Source organism: Chionomys nivalis, chromosome 21 (assembly GCF_950005125.1).
Source record: "Chionomys nivalis chromosome 21, mChiNiv1.1, whole genome shotgun sequence".
NCBI lineage: Eukaryota > Metazoa > Chordata > Mammalia > Rodentia > Cricetidae > Chionomys > Chionomys nivalis.
The window spans coordinates 47798554-47820608 of NC_080106.1; the positions used below are offsets into that span (position 1 = coordinate 47798554).

The window sequence follows — 22055 nt, forward strand, 5'->3', positions numbered from 1 at the left end:
AATTCTTGGTTATTGGATTAATTTGAGGGCTTCTAGAATTATTTGTCCTGTTGGAGAACATGTCCTGTTCTAGCATTTTCCTGGCAGGTTAAAGTTAAGATGTGAGTAGGCTTAACTAAACTCCTGGTGGCTGTGTTAATGCTTCCTGTTAACCGGCATCGGGTCTGAACCCAGGATCAGGGTCATGAAGTGACGTGATTCTAGTTCTTTACATGTTGTGTTTCACTTGGGTCATCTTGTATTGGTGCTTAGAGTATATAATCTTTATAAGCATGAGAGACTTGGCTTGAGCTAAATACTTTCAGAAAGACAGCTTTTTAACCTCTAGTATTTGTTTATTTTACTGTTTTTGTCTTTCAGGCATATAGTTGTCCTATGTGGGCCCCACATTCTTACCTGTATCCTCTGCACCAGGCCTACATGGCAGCCTGTAGGATGTACCCAAAGGTCCCTGTTCCTGTGTATCCTCATAATACTTGGTTCCAAGAAGCCCCTCCTGCACAGAGTGAAAGTGACTGTCCTTGTCCTGATGCCCACTACTCTATGCATCCCGAGGCCAGTGTTAATGGACAGATGCCACAGGCAGAGATTGGACCTCCTGCATTCTCTTCACCTCTGGTTATCCCTCCATCTCAGGTGTCTGAAGGTCATGGACAATTGTCTTACCAACCTGAACTTGAGTCTGAGAATCCCGGGCAACTTCTTCATGCTGAATATGAAGAATCACTAAGTGGCAAGAACATGTACCCACAACCGTCCTTTGGCCCTAACCCGTTCTTAGGCCCTGTTCCTATTGCACCTCCTTTCTTTCCTCATGTTTGGTATGGCTATCCATTTCAGGGATTTGTAGAAAATCCTGTCATGAGGCAGAATATTGTCTTGCCCTCTGATGAGAAAGGGGAACTGGATTTGCCCTTGGAGAATCTAGATCTGTCTAAAGAATGCGACTCTGTCCCGGCAGTGGGTGAATTTCCGGAACCCAGCGTTGAAGCAAGTGTGAGCAGCAAGCATGAAGGCCGAGTGGAACAGTCATCCCAGACACGAAAGGCAGACATTGCTTTGGCTTCAGGTTCTCCTGGAACAGAGGGAAAGACTCATCCTCCCACTCAGATTCTAAACAGAGAGAGAGAAACCATGTCTGCTGAACTTGAGCCTAAGAGGACCATTCAGAGTGTGAAAGAAAAACCAGAGAAAGTGAAAGATCCCAAGGCTGCTGCTGATGTAGCTGGCCCTGGGGCCAATTCTGTGGATAGATTGCAAAGACCAAAAGAAGAGAGTTCAGAAGATGAGAATGAAGTGTCTAATATATTGAGAAGTGGCAGACCCAAGCAGTTCTATAATCAAACTTATGGAAGCAGGAAATACAAAAGTGATTGGGGTTCTTCTGGTAGAGGTGGATATCAACATGTGAGAGGCGAGGAGTCCTGGAAAGGGCAGCCTAACAGAAGCCGGGATGAAGGTTTTCAGTACCATCGAAATGTTAGAGGACGCCCATATAGGGGAGATAGGAGGAGATCAGGGATGGGAGATGGCCACAGGGGACAGCACACTTAATGGCTAGTTGTTGCTCATATTGTAGAGCTGAAGCCTTTTTGTAGGTGGAGTATTTCTGAAGGCTTTAAAAACATTAAAATAAAAACCCAAATTGGAACTATCTCCTCCCTTCCCCATTTACCCTTAATTCCTATTCCAGAATAGGATGAAACTTTGGACATGAGTTCAAGGGGCAGATGAATTTTTGGCATTGTGTTTTTTTCTTACTCAGAATTTGTTTATTGGGTTACTGCCCCCATAAAAAGTAAACATGACTGCAAGTATTTTTTTATAAACAACTCAATATAAAACATAGACATAGTGTTTGTTTCTTTTCCTCTGGTGTAAGTTTGATTTTAAAACATTGGAAATGTGTGCTTTTAGCGTTTACTGAAGTGACAAGAAAGTAAAGCATTCAACACACTATAGATTCCAAAACATAACATTGCACCAAATAGAAATGTATATTTTATTATGCAATGCCTTAGTCATAAACTGGGCTCAAACAGTTATCAGCCTCAAACACTGTTGTCTTTTAATATGCTTCCAACCCAAAGGCCTTTCATCTCAGTATCTGTCAAACTTGAATAACGTCTTCTCTCTACTATTACACACGAGGCAGCCTATTAACCTGTGTCTCAGAATTGTTGTATATAGTTCTTTTAATATCCATAGGGTATATTTTTGAATTTTGGTGAGTATTTGTTGAACTTGAGATTGCATACAATAGATGTTTAAGAAATAGTAGGAAGTCCGGTGAGATGGCTGTTTCCATCCAGAACTCTTAGCACTGCTGTAAATATCATGGTGCCTACCCGAAAGGAATGTAGATGCTATGCATTTTGAGAATAATCTGCATCTGTTAAAACTGCAGAGGTTTTTTTAATGCCACTTTAACACTAATGCACTGACAGATTCTAAATATTTTGTGAGAAATGTTGAAATTTTTAACTTGATAGGCTTCTCTATAGAGTGTTTCTTCCCTGCTCATTGGTTATGTTTATCACTTTACAGTTGCATGTTCAACTTGTCATAGCTGGAATTACTGTGTAAAAAGAACGTGATTGTGACTTCTAGTTTTTCTAGAGGATGCTGCTAGAGGTGGCTTAGCTTTGCTTTTCGTAGCTCTTCCCCATCAGTGCTGTGTCTGATCTGCAGTATTCACTAGAGGCTCCTTTGCATGCTGTGTTCTGTTCTCATTTAGAGAGTGGACTCAGACAAGTTAACACAGTATTCACTCATCTGTGTTACTTTGTGAAACTAGCTGTACTTTGTATTTCTCATTCGTATATCAATGTGAAAATCTACCTTTTTTTTAAATGTTGCAATTACCTTGTGATCAGGCAGCTTGAATGCTATGCAATCAGTAGTATGGTGGTGATTTTCTTTGCATGTTCTGTGTAATATACCTAACCAGAAATAGATGTGGCTTTTGTTTTGGGGGGCAGATTACTTAAAAGCGAATACAGTTAACTTGAATATGACAAATAGAAGCAGACAGTTTTCTGGGTCCTCTGATACTTGTGGGAATGTTTGGCTGTCAGCTAGGCTCAGTGACGCTCCACTGTACTGTAATGATGGTGTTTACCTCTGTGTTGTTCCAAATACCCTCATGTCTGTGTAACTGCTGATTTGAGTAGTGATTAGCATTTAGAAATTTTGTAACATAGGATTTTAGAGAGCACTTTGAAAGATAACATTTTATTAATGATGGTGCTAGGTAAAAAATTTATAGCCTGGGATGTGCTGAAAAAAGTTGAGAACCTGTTTTAAAGGAATTTGTTGTCTTCTAAGCTAGAACGGTTGTAAAGGTTCTGTGTTGCGGTGCTTCAGTATCAGTGGCTGGATTATGGAGTAAGGACTGTAGAGGAGCTTCTTTTAGTCCGTGCTTTTTATGTAGAATTGGCTTTATTGCGTAGTTTCAAGATGAAAATCACCTTTTGATATAATAAAGTAGATTTAGAAGTTTGATACATGTTTGGTCTCAGGAGTCCAAAAGAAGTAGCTGTTTCCAATGTCCTGTGTTTTTCTGACTGGGCAGATGTTTAAAAATTGGGCAGGAAAGAGTAATGTTGGTTTCTTACAGTGGCTCTGTCTCACCTTAGTGAAGAACAGTGGTTAGTAGCTGCTGAGGGGACTGATGACCCCTGGGATGTGGCGGAGCAGCGGAAGAACTCTAGCCTGTGGTACTTCCTTTGTGACCTCTGGACTGCAGCTCTGACTTCAGTAGTTTGAAATGATCAATCTTGTATGAAGGTCAGTTTTCTTCTTAGGTATGTGTTTAGGTGTATTCATCCAGGGGATTTGCCTTATCTATCCTAAGGTCAGACTAGTGCCAAGCAAGCCTTTTTTTCCGTCACGTGAACTGACCTGTCATACTGTATTTTGAAACATACTGTATTCTACACAAGGAAAGGGGGAAAATGACAACTAAAAGTTCTTTGTATTGTAATCGGGAAATGACGAAACCTTATGATGGGTACATTTTGAAGAAATGCTTCCACTGACCAAAGCTCATCTGTTTTGTTTAGGTGCTTTAGTTGTACTAGACCCCGCCTCTTCCTTCCAGACTGTGTCTTCAGGTCACTTCCTCTCAAGGCACATCCTCCGTTCTTGCCCTGTGTACTCCTTGGCAGCCTTCATGTTGTTTCCTCTAAGTTTGTTTCATAGCAGGACTAAGTTCATAGCTGCTACAACCTGACAGGAGTAGGTTTTCCACAATGCACAGTGCTGAGACAGTTGATGTGCTGCAAACCATTCTTTGAGCGTAGCATTTTCTTTGGCCCAAGGGTGAACTAAAATGCCTGTGAACTGCAAACTCGCTTGTGATTGACTCGGTGCAATACAGTTCATTTCTAAACATTTCTGGTTTAGAAAATACTCAGCCATCCTGGAAACTAGCAATATTTATTTTGCCTCATTTTACCTTCAATTTTAGATGAGGTGAAGTTTGTCTTTCACTTAGGGTACTTGCAAGAACCATTTTAGTGTAGCTGAAGAGAAAACTATATTTCTGTTTACTGTTATTTTGCTTCCTATTTTATGTCTTTTTTTTAATCTTCATAATGGCTCATTTGAGTATGTCAGTTTGAAAGAGCTAAGATTTTCCTACTTAGCCATTGGCTTTCCCACTAATTGGGTTTTGTTTTTCTTTTAAAGTTTCCACTTTCCCTAAAATTACAAGTTTTAGAAAAATCCTGTAAGAGGGTGGGTGCATGTCTTAATGCTGAGAAGCAGCAGCTTTGGGGTTGAATTTACTTGAATGGTTTAAAAATTGCATTGTTACAAAGTTAGAAAAAAATTTATGTATGGAAAAATGATCCTAGCCTTACACTGAGTACAATAATACTTATAAGCATGTGAAGATGTGATCATTTGTGATGTTACTTGTAAAAACATATATACATATCTATACATATCTTTTGAAGTGTTGAAAGGAATAGTACTTTATATTCTTTATCATACCACTTTTGTAAGTGTTGAATATATTGCTGTTTATTTTTCTATGTTCTGTTTCGTAGCCTTAAGAAGTGTTTCAAACGATCTGAATGTATAAACCAAGTCAATGCCCTACATGGTGTGATGCTGCATTATATATACAACCGTGTGCATATATTAAATTCTGTCTGTCGATTCTGCTTGGGATTCTTTGGTCTTTGGGTAACCCAATATATCACATGTAATTCTGAGGATAAGTCTTAGTAAACTCTTGAAAATGACATTATTTCCATGTATTTTTCATGCTGGAACATAGTTACAGTAGGGACAACTGAAATGAGATTTACACCTATTTTCTTTATGCATCACAGAGCTTTGGTGCTGTCATGGAGCTAGTAAGTGGTGGAGTTGTACTTCCAGTGTAAATGGTGTTAGAGCTAGAGTTCCACCATCTCTTTTAGCGCACTGAAGCAGGGTGCAGAACACCTCGACATTCATAGGCTAATGGACCTCTTTAGTTTTTTGTCCATCCCTAACCCCCTGCCCCCAGTTCAGTCTTTTTTGAAAGACTGAACAAATTGGAAACAGAAATAAGGTTTTCAGGTATACTGAAATACTTTGAAATCTATTTACTTTTTTGCAGTCTTGGGAATTGAGATACAAGCCAAGTATATTTTAGGCAGGTGTTCAACCTCTGAATTCTGTTACTGGTCCTGAAAGAGATGATTTTCTTAAGTGCATGTTCTCCATTAAGTAGTTTACTAAAAATACTGCCATGTTCTTGCTGAAATTATGAACTTCCTCAGGAAAGTGGTTTTCTCAGAAGCAGAGCTCAAAACTGCTCATTCAGTACAGATACTTGATGGAAACTGCTCTAGGGTCAGTCAGGGAGCTATAGGAGTCTTTTTTTTTTTTTTTTTAGGATTATGTATGAACTTGTGTGTATGAGTGCAGGTGCCCTTTGACGCCAGTGGTATGGATTCCCTGGAGCTGCAGGCATTTATAGCAGCCCGACCTGGGCCCTGGAAGAGCCCTGTGAGGTGGGATCCAGTGCAGGAATTGAAGGTCTGCTGGGCCACTGCACCTGACGCAGTATGCACTGTGGGGTGTCTTGTGTGCACTTTCCATTTAATTTTTTTAAAATACAGTATATTTTGGTCATATTTTTCTACTCTCCCAGTTTCAGCCAGATCCTCCCCACCTCCCTGCTCACCCAAATTCTTGTTTTTCCCTCAGAAATGAACAAAAAGCAAAAATAGAGAACTCCAATAACACAAAATGTACCTGCCCAGGTGGGCGGTGTTAGTGCCCGACTTGAGTCCCAACACTTGGAAGGCAGAGGCAGGCACATCTCTTCAGTTTGAGGCCAGCCTGGTTGACATAGTGACTGCCAGGACAGCCTCCAATCTACAGAGAGAAACCTCTTGGAAACCCCAAAATAACCTAATAAGATTGCACCTGCTCTAAAGGAGTGCCTTTTGTTTTGGCTGACTGCTGGGCCTGGGGTGTGGTGGAGACACAGTGACATCATGGGAGAAAACTGATTTTCCCTTTCTCAGCAGCTTTCAGTTGCAAATAGCTTCCTGGTTGGGTGGGACTTGGTGTCCACCTCCTTTTTCAGGGATGGGGCTTTGGTTTGAACCCCGTGCCTGCTGTCCTATCTCTGAGTTGGTGTATCAGTCCTTTTGTCCTTTTTTCCCAAGACAGGTTTTCTGTGTTCTTTACTGCCCTAGAACTCTCTGTAGATCAGGTTGACTGCCTTTCAAGTGCTCAGATTAAAGGTGTGTATTACCACCACAACCCTCTATATACAGGCCTTCCTACTGCTATATAAAAGTTTAATAATCTGAATTTGTATTTTCAAATTTCACTTGCATGAAAAATAGCATCTTATTAATATACCTTGTCATTAGCAACTAAAATGGATTAATTTTGTTTTCTTTAGGACAATTTTAAATCAGTAAATGCTTTGTTTTTCTGCATTCCATGTGTCTGCAATATTAAAAAATTAACCTATCCTTAAACAAAATAGTTCACTATAATCCTATGCCAACATTAAATGCATAATGAATGTGAAAGAATGAACAAACAGTAATCTCAGAGTAATGAAGGGAGAAAATTTTTATTCCATATATTTCTGTATATTTGCATTGTTTTACAACAGATATGTATTTATGGATTATTCATATAAATTCATTTTAGAATGCCTAATGGGGTCCAGTCAAAACCAACTTTCTATCATTAATCAAGTTAATCAAGATTATTAAAATTCTAATAATCTAATAGTTTTGCCAAATCTATTTTTCCTGTTCTGCTGGCCCCATTATTCACTGTAATCTACCTTCCTCATAATTCTAGTTCAGCATATTAGTAAGGTTTGGATAATGTCCTTTGTATCCGCACCTACAAATGAATATGTTCTGCAGCAGTGGAAACTTTGTATTGCTATTTCTGGCACTCATTGGAGAAGTGGCTTAATGTTGCCCTTGGTTGCTCAACAGAAAAATCTGTAGTCTATAACAGAAGGTTGGGGAGGTGGCTTAGTTGGTAGAGTGCTTCCCTGGCCTGACGAGCCCTGGTTTGATTCTCAGCACTGCATAACCCAAGCCTGGATAATGGGCTCAGTTCAAGGTTGTCCTGGGCTACAGGACACTGTCTCAAAACAAAACTAAAAACAAAACTCTAACATCCAGATACTTAAGTCACCAATTGTAAAGACTATATCTGTAGGGGTAGGGGTGTGTGTGTGTATGTATGTATGTGTATACATACATACAAATCTCTGTGCTAGAGCCAGGCAACTGCTGTCCACCTAACTTGTTGAGACAGGATCTTTCCCAGAACACAGCACTCACAGATTCTGTTAGGCTGGCCAGCCCTGCTCTAGGATCTGTCTGACTTCCCTTCCCAGGACCAGTATTAGAATCCTACTGTCTAATATCTGGTCCTCATGAGTGTGCAGTTGGCACTTTACTGACTGATCCATCTCCCCAGCCCAAGTAGTTTTATAGGAAGCAAATACTCAGAAATACCTCCTCTCATCTTGATTATATAAATTTATGTTTACAAAGTAAATCTTAGAATGTAAAAACCAAAAACCTAGAGTTAAATTAGGGTACTGAAAATTTTTGACAGATGTTCAACCCCCCCCCCCCAAATTTAAAAAAAATGCAAAAGTTGGTCACGAACATCCACCTTCTAACAATGGTGTTTGTAGCAGACAATGTTCCTTGAAAGCAGCTACACACTGATAATATAGTCACAGACTGAAAACAAGTAGCAAATATAATCCTGGTGTTTATTTATCAGACCTTAGCAGTGTAGTCTTTGACTGGCTATTAAATAGGGCAATTTCATTATGCTGGTATACTTTTAAAATCCAAGATTTTAAAATATGGACAACACCACTAAGTAAGCATCTGGTACATGAATATAATACAGAGCTGAAAATCTCTCCACAGATCATGGAGATCCAGAGGTGATTTGCATATTTGAAATGTCTCCATTTTAGTGAAGTATGCCCAGAGATTTATCTTAAGGACAGAAAAGCTCTTAAATAACAATTTACAGTACAACTGGCTTTTGATGTCACATTAAGAAAATCATACTTCAAACTCCAGAGTATGTGGGGCCATAAAACCTGATTAAAGTTTTATATGATAAAAATCCCAGTAAGTAAATGGCTTATTGATAATCTCAGATTCAATTTAATCATCCAAGAAAAAGTAGTTTCCACTCTTCTTTTGTTCTACATCCTAAAAAAAGAGAAGTAACAAAAGTCAGAACAGTTTTTCTCCTGGAAGCTACAGCAATCTATGCAGTGTTACTCAGAAGTGCTTCTCAGAGCACTGCACAGCAGTTCAAGGAAGGCCTCTGCTAAGATGTTCACATGTATGAAATCTGTCATATACTCAAATAGTTTTGGAGAAGCTTAAATTCCACCTTTAAGCTCCTGGTACAAAAGACAATACTGCCAGCTTGCAAATCACTTATTATATCAAATATATTTAAAACAGATTTCCTCAGAACTGTTTATAGGATGGTGGTCATTAATCCATTTACTTGACCAGCTATTAGGAATACGTTCTGTGAACACCTTAAATGACTCAGTATACAGCCATGGCTTAATTAGTAAAGGAGATTGTTTATTCATTTTAACTATGTCTTTCTTAAAAAAAAAAAAAAAAAAAAACTGCTTAAAAGTATTCTTAAAAACTTCATTAATAAAACCCAAACTGAGAATCAATAGATACGGCACACATTTTTAAGAAAAAAGACTTAAGCCGAGTGGTGGTGGGCTCATGTCTTTAATCCCAGCACTCAGGAAGCAGAGGCAGGCGGATCTCTTGTGAGTTCGAGGCCAGCCTGGTCTATAAGAGCTAGTTCCAGGACAGGCTGCAAAAGCTAGAGAAACCCTGTCTCAAAAACCAAAAAAAATAAATAAATAAAAAAACCTTAAATTTACAATGGTAGGAGTTATCTACATACCTTGATTGAATTGAGCTTATTTATTCGTGGTCTGTAGTTGTTGGGATCTCTTCTGAATGTAATTTCCAGCTGAGACAAAAATTTGTTCATGCCAGCCAAAAGAGTTTGAGGACTAGGGAAAATGAACAGTTTTCATTAAATTTAGCCAAGTCCCAAGATCATCATTACTTTTCCCTCTCAGTTATGCACCAAGGCTAACGTTACTATACATCACTTAGTTGGTCCTAGTTCTGTGTAAAGCACAGTATGTATTTCTGATGTTGAGCAAACATTAAGACAGAATATTTGTTGATTTTTTTTTTTTTTTTTGCATGGATCTGTACCATGTTAGGGAAGTACTCTGTACTGAGTTATTGTCATGGCTCCAAAAGTATTACTTACTAAAAACAAGTTTCCATTAAAAACCATTTTTGCTTTTGTCTTTTATATCCAGCTAATTTTTTTTAAAGGTTTATTTAGAGTCCCAGACAGTTGTGAGCTATCACGTAGGTGCTCGGAAACGAACATGGGTCCTCTGGAAGCGTAGTCAGTGCAGTTAACCACTTGAGCCACTCCACCCCCACAAGTTAATTTTTAAATTTGCTAAATAACAAAAAATATGGAACACTTTGAAGCATTCTGCAAACCTAAAACAAAGATTATTATTGAAGAAATAAATTTTACATATCTAAGAAATTTCCAGTAAGGAGCATACTGTCAATAACTGATGACAGAACTCAATATGAAAACAAAGATCTTTTGGGATGCATGGTACCTTTCTTTGTTTTTCTTTCTTTTTGAGATACAGACTTACTATGTAGATCTGGCTGTCTTGGAACAAATTACTTAGGCTAGGCTGGGCTTGATCTCACAGAAATTCATCTGCTTCTGCCTCCCATGCTGGCATTAAAGGAGTGTGATACCATGTCTGGCTGATACTTTCATGGGCCCAAACTTTGTTCATTGGTGATTTCATAAGGTACAACTTAATGTAGGTTTAGCAGTAATGGTAAAATTATGTCTCACTGACAGACTTGAATTTTGGTTTTCCCTACAGTATGATCAGTGTTGTCAGAACATCAAGAGAAGGTAGAACAACACACTGAAACTGGGGTGGGTCAGTGTCCTGTATTTGCCACCTACTATAACTATATTGTACTTGGGCAAGTCATTACTTCTTTGAATTTTATTCTGCACAAAAATTAAGTTTGTAAGAATTATCTATAAAAATAGTATTTTTCAGCCGGGCGGTGGTGGCGCACGCCTTTAATCCCAGCACTCGGGAAGCAGAGGCAGGAGGATCTCTGTGAGTTTGAGGCCAGCCTAGTTTATAAGAGCTAGTTCCAGGACAGGAACCAAAAGCTACGGAGAAACCCTGTCTCGAAAATTCAAAAAAAAAAAAAAAAAAAAAAAAAGTATTTTTCTGTGAAGTATAAATAATCAATTGAACAAAGTTCAGCTGAAAGAAAAGGTATTTGTCTAGGGCTCTGTAAGATTATCCAGTATTCTGTACTAGTCCAAAAACTACTATACAGGCCTCGTGCAGTATCACAGAAGAATATCCTAGGGAGTCAATAAGAAACTCATTTACTTGCTATCTCCTTGAAAAAAGCAATGACTTCAGTGTTTATGAGTTTACCAGAAATTTATTGTGTGATAAATCTCCAATTGTTAGAACTTAAAATTTTATTTCTGAACACTTAAAAAACCATCTTTACCTGTTTGCAACTGTATTCTTAGATGGAACACCATCAAACACGATGACGCGATCTGCTAGATAGGTGGCCATGATGAAGTCATGTTCCACAACAAAAGCTGTCTTCTTTGCATGAAGTATGAAACTGGAACACAACAATTTGCAAACCTTTCATAGCTTTTAAGTCACAAAATGAGATTCAAGTGTTTTATTAAACACATCTGTATGCCAGTAAACATAATCAAAAATATTCTAGAAGTAAGACATTTACCGTTTCACGACTCGGGCTGCCATTAATCTTTGCTCAGAATCCAAATATGCAGATGGTTCATCAATTAAATAGACATCAGCAGGTTTCCCCAAACAGAGAGCTAAAGCTACTCGCTGAAGTTCACCACCAGACAATGTCTGCACCTAATTGGAGAAGTTCAGCAAAATGTGTGAAGACAGTGTGAAGACAGATATATTTATCCAAAATAAGGATGCACAGAGAACTGTAAGGATAATGTTACAGTACCTCTTGATCAATGATGTTTTCAATCTGTAGGGGCTTCATTACATCAGTCACAAACTGTGGATGAGTGTAAGCATCTCTGATCTTTTCATGCAGTAATTGGCGAACACTTCCCTGATTTTAATGGGAAAAAGTATTTAAATAATAAATTACCAGGAAAGATCTTTTCTGTTTATAAATTTTAGTACTAAACTTCAGACCAAAATGATTTCAATTTGCCACCGATATACACCAATTCTAACCTTTTTCTTCTTCTGAGACAGGGTTTCACTATGTAGTCAACCAGGTTGCCTCCAACTCAGCCACCTGCTTCAGCCTCCAAGTGTTGGGATATGGCTGGCATGCACCACTATACCTAGGCAATTCTAGTTTTTAATCCCTATTCAACATCTTGCTCACGTTTTGAGGTTTTCTATTTAACAGCACTCATGTACACAAGAAAAAAGGCAACAGTCTTAGCATTAAAGTAGAAAATAAATGAATGTTTCAGTGGAGAAATAATTAAGAGCAGGAATAATTCTAAATGTTAAAGTGTTGAAACCTTGGATAATCTGTAGGCTATAACACACAATGCACCATCTGCTTAGATGAATCCTAAAATGGCTTTTACTTGTTACTGAGAACAGATCTGAGTCTGAGAACGTGGGACAGATTATCTAAAGTACTAACGAGGGTAAACCGTCTGAAATGTGGAACAGGGTTGGTGCTGTGACACTGATAGCACTACAACACTTTCAGAAACTGAATGAACACTTGTGCTTTGGCAAAACATTTTCACGTTTTATATTTGAAACGATTTACCAGCATTTCATTTCCCTATGGTCGAATAAACTTAGATTCTAAGAATACTTTATGTTATATATGTTATGTTATATATCATTCAGCAAGTGACAGGCATTTGGGTTTTTTCTTCTGTTTGGCTCTGACAAATACAGCTGCTAGAACACCTATGTGTAGGTTCTGGGTCGAGAGGTATGTTCACTGCTCAGGTCTACATAATGAGGAGAATTGCTGTTAATAAGTCTATGCTACAGAAATGATGTGCAGTGTCCAATCTCTTCCCACTGTCACCAAGACTTGTGCCTGTCTTTTGGATTTTTTTTTAGTTATTCAACTATTGTAAATTAGTATTCACGAAAATAAAAAATAAAAAAAATTGGTATTCACCATGTTTGATCTGCATTTTTGCAACAACTAAGAAAGCCAAGCATCTTTCCATGTGGTTATGGGTCATCTGGATTTCTTCTTTGGAAGAACATTTGCTTTGGCAAAGGCTCACATTAGGTTTGGAAAAAAAAAAGATGACAGATATTAAAGCTACTTCCAGAGCCAGATGTGGTATCTACATCCAATACTCCAACACTTGGGCAGTAGGGGCAGTGGATTGAGAATTTCAGGTATTTGTGTTATATAATAGATTCTAGGCCAGGCTGTGGCTGTATAGATGCTAATAAGGCTAAGAATATTAGTATGATTTTTTTGGTGTGTGGTGGGTATAGAATTCAGTGCCTTAATTCATGTTAAACATATACTCTATTACAGAGCTAATGTCCTAACCCCTTACTAAAGCAAAAGCGTACATACATACATTTTAATAACCAAATTAAAATAACAACTCACAGTTGATTTGGGACTGATTTTCTGTGGCTTATAACTGACGTTCAGAACTGGTACTTCTCCTGCAAAATAATATAAGTACATATCACACAAAACCTGCTCAGACATTTAAAATTTACATTGTGGAATAGAGTAAAAAAGTAATATCTGTAACAGTACCTCCTTCGTCGGGTTTAAGCCTTCCAGCAAGCATTCTGATAAATGTGGTTTTACCTGTACCTGGTAAGACAACAACAAAAACAAAATTAACCTTCACATTCTGAAGTAAAGCATACTTTTCTACTTGTTACAATCTGAGAAATCTGTCTTGAAGATATTATGCAAAAGTTCTTAAGAAAAAAACAATCCCTAGTTGGGCTGTGGTGGTTCATGTGTTTAATCCCTGCACTTGGGAGGCAGAGGCAGGGGAATCTCTGAGTTCACTATACACAGAAAACAGAAGAGGAGGAGGAAGAAGAGGAGGAGGAGTAGAAAAAGAATCCTCTCCCACCAGTCAAGTATTAGCCTAAATTTATTGGGAGTAATAATACCAGTGTATCTTAATACATGCTTAGCCCAGACAACTTAAGTATTCTGAGTGAAGCCCAATACACTGTAAATCTCTTTGTGTAAAATCTTTCTTCTACAGTTTTATAAGCTATTACAAACTATTACCTTTAAATCATAAAACCAACACTAGATATTTAATAGTTAGATTCATCTTACAGTCAGAGGAACAATTTAATATTGAAAATATTGGTAATAAAACTATTCAAGAAAGTAGACAGCTCTCTGAATTTCAAATAAGAAAATTACAAATACGGGCACCCAAGGAAATGTTTTAAAGCTGGTATGTGTCTGAATTATCAACTGGCTATTTCTTCTAGTCCTTTTGCAGAATGAGGGATTACCTCACTGGTTTATTCACAAAAAAAATCATCAGAACAGAAACAACAGATTATTTTGTGGAAATAATAAAGAAATATTAATCTATTTGAACAACAGTGAGACTAAATTAGTAAATACCACAAAAAAGTTAAAACAATAAATTTATAGATTCAAACTCAAATGCCAGCCCTGAGTCTGTTCTTGATGAACATAGGCCATTTATAGAACCAACTCTCACCCATCACTACTTACCATTTTCCCCCAGCATCACCATGATTTCAGAATCTGTAAACTCTCCAGCTACAATTGCTAGCTCGAACTCGCCCATCTTTTTCTTCATCCCAGGATATTTATACATACACATCTTTTTAACTTCTTCTTCGTTTGCTGTCTCAGCTACCTTAAAAACAAGTGATGCATCCCTGAACCTCAAGTTCTCTGTTGGAACATAGCCATCCAAAAAAATGTTTATGCCTGTTGGGAAGGAAATTGCCAACAGATTAGTGAAGAAAATATAAATAATATGAATAAAATGAAGCTAAAGTAATGATTAAGACTGTTTTTGGGGAGGAGACGGGTGATACATCTATACTCCATATATCCATTTTCTCTTCATGTATCTCTGTCAATATCAATTCTGCACATAATCAAAAGTCAAGACTCTGTTTCAACAATATAAGCATGCTGGGCATGGTGACTGGTGCCTATAATCTAACAGTTAGAAGACTGCTAATGTAGTCTTAGCAATGTAGAAGAAGCAATGTAGCCTGGGTAATATTGTGAGGCCATGCCCCAGAAAAACGCAATTTCACCACCAAAACAAAATGACTCTCTTCCTCCCACTGTAAGCTTTAAGTTTAAACAATCTGTGACCATATTTATAAATATATGAAACACGATGTCATTTTAAAGTTGTTATTTTGGGACAAGAAGATGGTTCAGTGGGTAAAGTACCAGATGACTTGAGTTCAAATTTAAGCCCTACAGTATGGAAGGAGAACCGGCTCCTGGAGTCTCCCTCTGCGTTCTACACACACTGCTGTATGCAAGTGCCCCCCCCCCACATGTACATACATACTCATAAAGGGAAACAAGCAAATGTAAATTTAAAAAAAGTAATTTTCCCGCTAAAAAAATGGCAAATACAGAAGGAAGGAATAATTTCAGGTATGAAATTGACACAAAATACTTTTGAGAATAAAATTGAAAAATAAGTAATTTAAGCAAATTATTAATATATTTTTCTGATTAACTTTATAGTTTCATAAGAAACTAAATGAGCTAGTTTCATTAAATATATATATTTTTGGTTTCACTGTACTAAGATAAAAACCATTCTCTAGTGTTTTATAGTAGAAGAAAGTAAACTAACATTGTATATAAAACCCTTCTCTATTAAAAATAAAACATTTACAAAGGCAGGCAAATTGAAAATAAAAAGATTATTATTTAAATATATATGGAAAGATGTGTTTTCAGCATTTCTATGTATAAGAAGGAAAAGTAGCTGAGGCTTTGGGAGGTCTTGAGGAAGGACGCTGTCATTCATCTGGACCATTTAAGGGACTCTTATGCTCAGCCTTGAGTACACAGTGGACTGGAAGCCTTAGGAATGAGAGAACCACCTTTTCTAAAAGAGTGTTGTTATTTTTAAGGAATCAAGTGTAAAGACAGAAAATTAAACCCAAAAACTCTGATAAAGAAAACTTAGTCTAAGAGCTTCATTTACCAAGTAAGGAAAAGACTTTGGTTGGGCATGGTGAGCACACCTTCAATCCCAGCACTCCAGAGGCAGGCAGAGGCAAGCCTGATCTACAGAGTTCCAGCACAGCTAGGGCTGTTACAAAGAAACCCTGTCTCAAAAAACACACAAATAAACAAACAAGTCCTTGCTATCCTGTCAACTGGAACATATGTCCTAATGATTGTCACAGCCAGACCCAGACGCTGAGCTGTAGCAGTTGAAAGGCAAGGATAGTCTCTCACCAGATCACTGTGTAGATCCAGTGTTTACAAGAAGAACTTTCAAGAATGACTACTGAGTATATTCATATGTCATCCTGATTCTACATTACATGGTAGTACTCATTAGTTGAAGAGAAACATTAGGCACTGCCTCTAAGCAGAGTATGGCATACTCCTGTAATACTAAGCTCAGGCGGACAGAAGATTGCTGGGTTTGAGGCCAGTCTAGGGTATACAGTGAGTTCCAGTCTTTAAAAATAAATTTGAAGGTGACAAATACTGCATACGTTAAAATGTAAAGATTCATAATAATAAAAAATAGTGAAAATGAATCTTTATTATCCCAGGAGAAGATTCTCAAAGAGGAATTCTTTTCTGAGGCCGTGTGCAGCCTTACAATGCACTCCACCCCCTCAATGATTCAGTCTCACACACATTAGAGCAGTGCGAAGGGCTGGGTATCCACTGCTGCACATTTCTAGGCATTAGAGAAGAAGAGGCTACAACATTATGGGAAACAGGTTTTAAAGTTACCTTCTCTTACACTAAAAGGCATAGTGACCACACCATAAGCACTTGGTACACCATATAAACAGCAGATGAAGTCAGAGAGATAGTCCAATACACTTAGATCATGTTCCACCACAATGATGTACCTGAGAAGCAAGACAGACTTTCATTTTCCAATTTAACAAAACATCATTAGCTAAGATTAATATATTTCTTTTTATTGCAGTTGTAAATTTTAGAAAAGCACAATTTAAAAAAGTGTAAAAGAAGAACATTTATGTAAAATAACATAAAATATTTTCTTATACAAGGCTCATTATCAATGCTCACAACTGAAATGTTTTCTCAGCTAAAAGAAAAACACTCATAAGGTTTACAGGTATATAAAATAAAATTGTCTTGCTAAAATGAAACATCCTAATGTAAATGCTGCAAAGTGGCATTATAATACTAAATTAAAATACAGACTAGATTCTTTAATTTGTTTGACTATTTCAACATTCAACTTCTTATTTAAGATTTAGAATGTCCTGCCTCATAGTATGGGATATTCAAAGAAAGACTAAACAGAATCCCTTGCATAAGAATACTGACCATCTAAAAATCCCAAATTTGGCTGGGGTAATGAATAATATGAAATGGTGACTCCCCTGTGAAAGGCTATATGGCAAAATATAATCTAGAGAATGGATGACTTGAGACCCAGGAAGAACAAAGTTAGTATGCACTACAGTGCTTTAAGAACAAGGGGGATGTGCTAGGGATGCCAGGGCAGATTCCACTAAGGTGCTAGAACATAAGCTAGCAAACATGGAGCCAGGAAGCTTTTGTGCAGCACTTTATTCCTATCCTACCCATTTTTCATACACCTCAAATACCAATTCAAATATCAGCTTTCCATACAAATAAAGTTCTTATTTGTATAAATTGAAAATCACTCTCACAAAATGACTAATTCTGTTTCCCTTGATATTGCTGAGATTGGCAACTGCATGAATTCTTCCCTAACTTATGCTAGCAAATTATCATGTCCCTTCCCTGTCTAAATTGTAAATCAGGCTCTCATCATAATTCTTTAATAAAGATTACTAGATCTCAACAAATCTGTTTTCCGGATCCCGGATGTGTCTTTCAATTCCACATGAAATGAGTATTTTCAGACTCTCAAGAGCTTTTACAGCTTCTACCTTTTTGTGTTGTTGTTTGTTTTTTGAGACAGGGCTCCTCTGTATAGCCCTGACTATCCTGCTCTGTAGACCCGGCTGGCCTCAAACTCAAGAGATTCGCCTGCCTCTGCCTCCCAAGTGCTCAGATTAAAGGTGTGCTTACCACTGCCTGGCTGACTTCATCTATCCTATTGTTACTTTATTTATGTATAGAAAAAAGAAATACAAAATGAAGTCCACGCCCTCAATAATGCATTTCTCTGTGTTGTACGTTTAAGGGTCATTCCTTCCTAAATGGTCACCTACCAAAATTTTCATCTATTAAAATACCACTTAGTTCTTATTTTAATTCATTTTAAATCCTATTCCCTACCAGAATACTGTTCCTAGTATACAAATGAATTTTCCCTACTCTTAAAACTTTTTAGTTAATGAAATCTCTTGCATTTCTTGAATTCAAATGGAACTAACTTAGAAGTCAGATGTTTTCCGATGGTTTAGAAGACAGCATCTGTATACCTAAGTAAAAAATCTGTGCTGAAAAATATAGATAATGTATACAACTAAAAGGTCCACTTTATTTTGGATTTCTTACTTTTTTCCTGGAGGATATGATCTTCAAAGTATTTGTAGCATTAAAGACCGACAGAATGCATGCTTTGACACAGTTTCAGAATGAAGACATACTTCCCAAATGGGTGGTGGTGGTGCATGCCTTTAATCCCAACACTCGGAAGGCAGAGACAGGCGGATCTCTGAGTTTGAGGCCAATCTGCTCTACAAGAGCTAGTTACAAGACAAGCTCCAAAGCTACAGAGAAAAAACCGCCTTGAAAAACAAAACAAAACAAAACAAAACAGAAAAGAAAGAAGATAGACTTCCCTTAGCTGTTTACCACCACCTATCATCACACATGGATTACTTTTTTTTTTTTTGGAGACAGGGTTTCTGTGTTTTCTCTGTAGACCTTACTTTGTAGACTAGGCTGGCCTTGAACTCTGAGATGCACCTGCCTCTGCCTCCCAAGTGCTGGATCAAAGGAGCACACCACCAAAGCCAGGCGCTCATATGGGATTACGTTAACTCAACCAATACACATGAGATTGGTGCCCCTACAAAAGCTTTCTACTTACTATTTCTGCTTGGTCAACTGCATTTGTCTGAACATGCTCTCACTGTTAAAATTAAGGCATTATCCTTTCTCTCATACTTAAAACATCTTGTAAAATCTATTTTTCTCACTAGCCTATATAAAATCCGTTGATTCCTATTAAATCTTCCTTTACTTTCTATCTTTTAATTAGACTCAGTTATAACTGTATTTTGTTGTCCAGTGATTTCCCTGAATAACTACATACTGAAACGTGAGTCACTTGATTTATTTTCCTTCTAGCTCTTTTTATTAAAGTTACATTATTTGATACTTAAAAATCATAGATGAAAGTAGATGACTGAAAGGGGCTTGGATTAGGAACTACCTTATCATCTATATCTGTCTGTATCTTTTTAAGGGCAGGACACACATGCATTCTTTTCTTTACCATATGGCCAAGTTCTTAAAACATTAGGATTACGTTTTCATACTGTTTCTTCTCAGATTCTATTAAAATGTTCAAGCATGTTTATAATGCCCAATCATGTGTATGAAGTAAAAAGTATGTCTGTTTGGACAATTAAGAGTCTACCAATGGTTTTTATGAGCCGGGCGGTGGTGGCGCACGCCTTTAATCCCAGCACTCGGGAGGCAGAAGCAGGCGGATCTCTGTGAGTTCGAGGCCAGCCTGGTCTAGAAGAGCTAGTTCCAGGACAGGAACCAAAAAGCTAGGGAGAAACCCTGTCTCGAAAATCAAAAGAGTCTACCAACGTACTTGTTGATTCAATTCAAAACATGTTAAGTGTTACTGATCATCTGTTGAACTTTTGTTTGAGGAGTTGGAGCTTTTATCAATTTTGAAAATCCATCAGCTATGATCCCTTCAATGCCTCTAATTTAAAAGTTAGAATATTTAATTTTAAATAGATGGATCATTGCTGGGCGTAGTAGCAGAGGCCTTTAATCATAGCTTTTGGGAGGCAGAGGCAGACAGATCCTGAGTTTGAGGCCAGCTTGGTCTACAAAGCGAGTTCCAGGACAGCCAGGGCTACATAGAGAAACCCTGTCTTCAAAAACAAAACCAACAAGGCCCACTGACCATTGTATGTGTGTGCACATGCCATGGAGGGTTTGCTGAGATGAGAGATAACTTTACGGAGTTGATTCCCTCCTTCCAATTTTATATGGGTTCTAGGGATTGGTTTGCAGGCTTATGCAGCAAGTGACTCCACCTGCTCAGCCATCATGCTCAGGAATACTGTTCTTGCTATAATCAACACGTTTCAAATCTCCCCTTATATTTCAATGCCATTTTCTCAGTTGCACTGACAAACTGTGAGGTTGTTTTTTAATGTTCCCAATACCGTTTTGCTGTCCCGAACTCATCTAATTACTTCAGGGAGTTTTTTTTTTTTTGGTTTTTCGAGACAGGGTTTCTCTGTGGCTTTGGAGCCTGTCCTGGAACTAGCTCTTGTAGACCAGGCTGGTCTCGAACTCACAGAGATCCACCTGCCTCTGCCTCCCGAGTGCTGGGATTAAAGGCGTGCGCCACCACCGCCCGGCACTTCAGGGAGTTTTTAATGTTACAATACGTGTATGTGTATGTTTGCACATTTTTTTTTTGTGTGGATGCATGTATGTCACTATGCACACAGATGTGCACACTCATGGAGGCTAGAGGCCAACATTCATATCTTCTTTAATTGCTTCTTTATCTTATGTTTTTGTGACAGAATCTTTCACTGAACTTGAAGTTCATTGATTGGCTATACTTTGCTGACTAGCAAAAAAATCCAGGGATCTTTATGCGTTTGCCTCCCCAGCATTGGGTTACAGGTACATGGCTCTGTGCTTGGCCTGTTCTCAGATTCTTGGACTGAACTTAAAACCTCATGTTTGCATGAGAATCACATTACAAACTGAGTCATCTTCCCAATCCTTTATCCTTTTAACCTTTAGATTTGTTTGGACTTTTGAACATTTATTCATTAATTAGTTTTTAAGACTTTAAACTTTTTGCATTATTTCTGAGGCTCTTACAGCTAATATGCTAACACTGCTAACACACTGTACCTTGTTATGTATATTAACTAAGTTTAGAGATAGCTGCCTTTTATATTTTATTTATATATTATTCGGAGAGTTAAGCTCATATTCATCTTTACCAGTAAAAATTTATACAGCCGGGATCTGTAGGAGGTCCTTCTGTTTTTGTGTTGCTTTCATTGGTTGAATAAAGAAACTGCCTTGGCCTTTTGATAGGGCAGCCCCTAGACAGGCGGAGTAGACAGAAGAGAATGCTGGGAAGAAGGGCAGTGTGGCAGACGCCATCAATATCTGGCCTGAGACGGACGGGAAGTTAGAATCTTGCCGGTAAGCCACTGTCACGTAGTGATACACAGATTTAACAGAAACGGGTTAATCAAGATATGAGAGTTAATCAATAAGAGGCTAGAGCTAATGGGCCACGCAGTAATTTAATTAATACAATTTCCGTGTGGTTATTTCGGGGGTTAAGCTAGCTGCTCCTCCTGCTACAGGGATCATGCCTTTATTCCCAGCACTCAGGAGGCAGAGGCAGGAGTTCGAAGCCAGCCTGATCTATCAAGAGAGTTCCAGAACAGCCAGGACTGTCACACAGAGAAACCCTGGCTCAAACAACAACAACAACAACAACAACAACAGCTGTATAGAGTCTCAGGCATACTTTTCCAAATGCATTGTTGTCTGTTTCTACACACCGTAGGGCTAGACGTCCTAAGACTCCTTATACTACTTTCTCACTCTAAAGGCCTCATCAATTCCACTGGTTCAGTACATTTCCAATCTACAGCTATATGACCTGTTTGTACAAAAACAGAATTAAAGGGAAATCATCACTCCAATTCTAATGTACTTTCTTGGCATTTCTAGTTCGGGACTATTAATGTGTTTCCAATTTGCCTTTTTGCCAAGAAAGCAACATGATAATCCAACACAAGAAGCAAGCTTCCATTTGCAGAGGGTGTTACTAACATTATGGACCCAAACAATGTCTGAGAACCCACCTATCTCTTCTTTTCCTAGTTTCACTTTGTTTTCTGATCCCTTGAGACTTGCATTACCTTGAAACAATGTTTATCAAACCAGTAACTCAAGAGAGGCATTATGGTATAAAAACACTGTATTGAAATCCTCCCTACTGATTAC

At 38.0% G+C, this 22055-nt stretch overlaps 2 protein-coding genes across 2 annotated transcripts in view; one reads left to right on the top strand and one right to left on the bottom strand.

The window, feature by feature from the left end:
- Positions 1-5166, top strand: part of Otud4 (OTU deubiquitinase 4) — a 41366-nt gene extending 36200 nt beyond the window's left edge. Inside the window, exon 21 of the mRNA XM_057753490.1 lies at positions 361-5166. Within this exon, the coding sequence (XP_057609473.1) occupies positions 361-1554 (1194 nt within the window). The 3' untranslated portion in view covers positions 1555-5166. The remainder of the gene's footprint in view (positions 1-360) is intronic.
- Positions 5167-7068: 1902 nt separating this feature from the next.
- Abce1 (ATP binding cassette subfamily E member 1) overlaps positions 7069-22055 on the bottom strand; it is a 28727-nt gene continuing 13740 nt past the window's right edge. Inside the window, exons 10-18 of the mRNA XM_057753408.1 lie at positions 16632-16753; positions 14385-14606; positions 13425-13484; positions 13269-13327; positions 11652-11762; positions 11406-11548; positions 11157-11279; positions 9460-9571; positions 7069-8726 (exon numbers count right to left, since the gene is read on the bottom strand). Of these exons, the coding sequence (XP_057609391.1) occupies positions 8679-8726; positions 9460-9571; positions 11157-11279; positions 11406-11548; positions 11652-11762; positions 13269-13327; positions 13425-13484; positions 14385-14606; positions 16632-16753 (1000 nt within the window). The 3' untranslated portion in view covers positions 7069-8678. The remainder of the gene's footprint in view (positions 8727-9459; positions 9572-11156; positions 11280-11405; positions 11549-11651; positions 11763-13268; positions 13328-13424; positions 13485-14384; positions 14607-16631; positions 16754-22055) is intronic.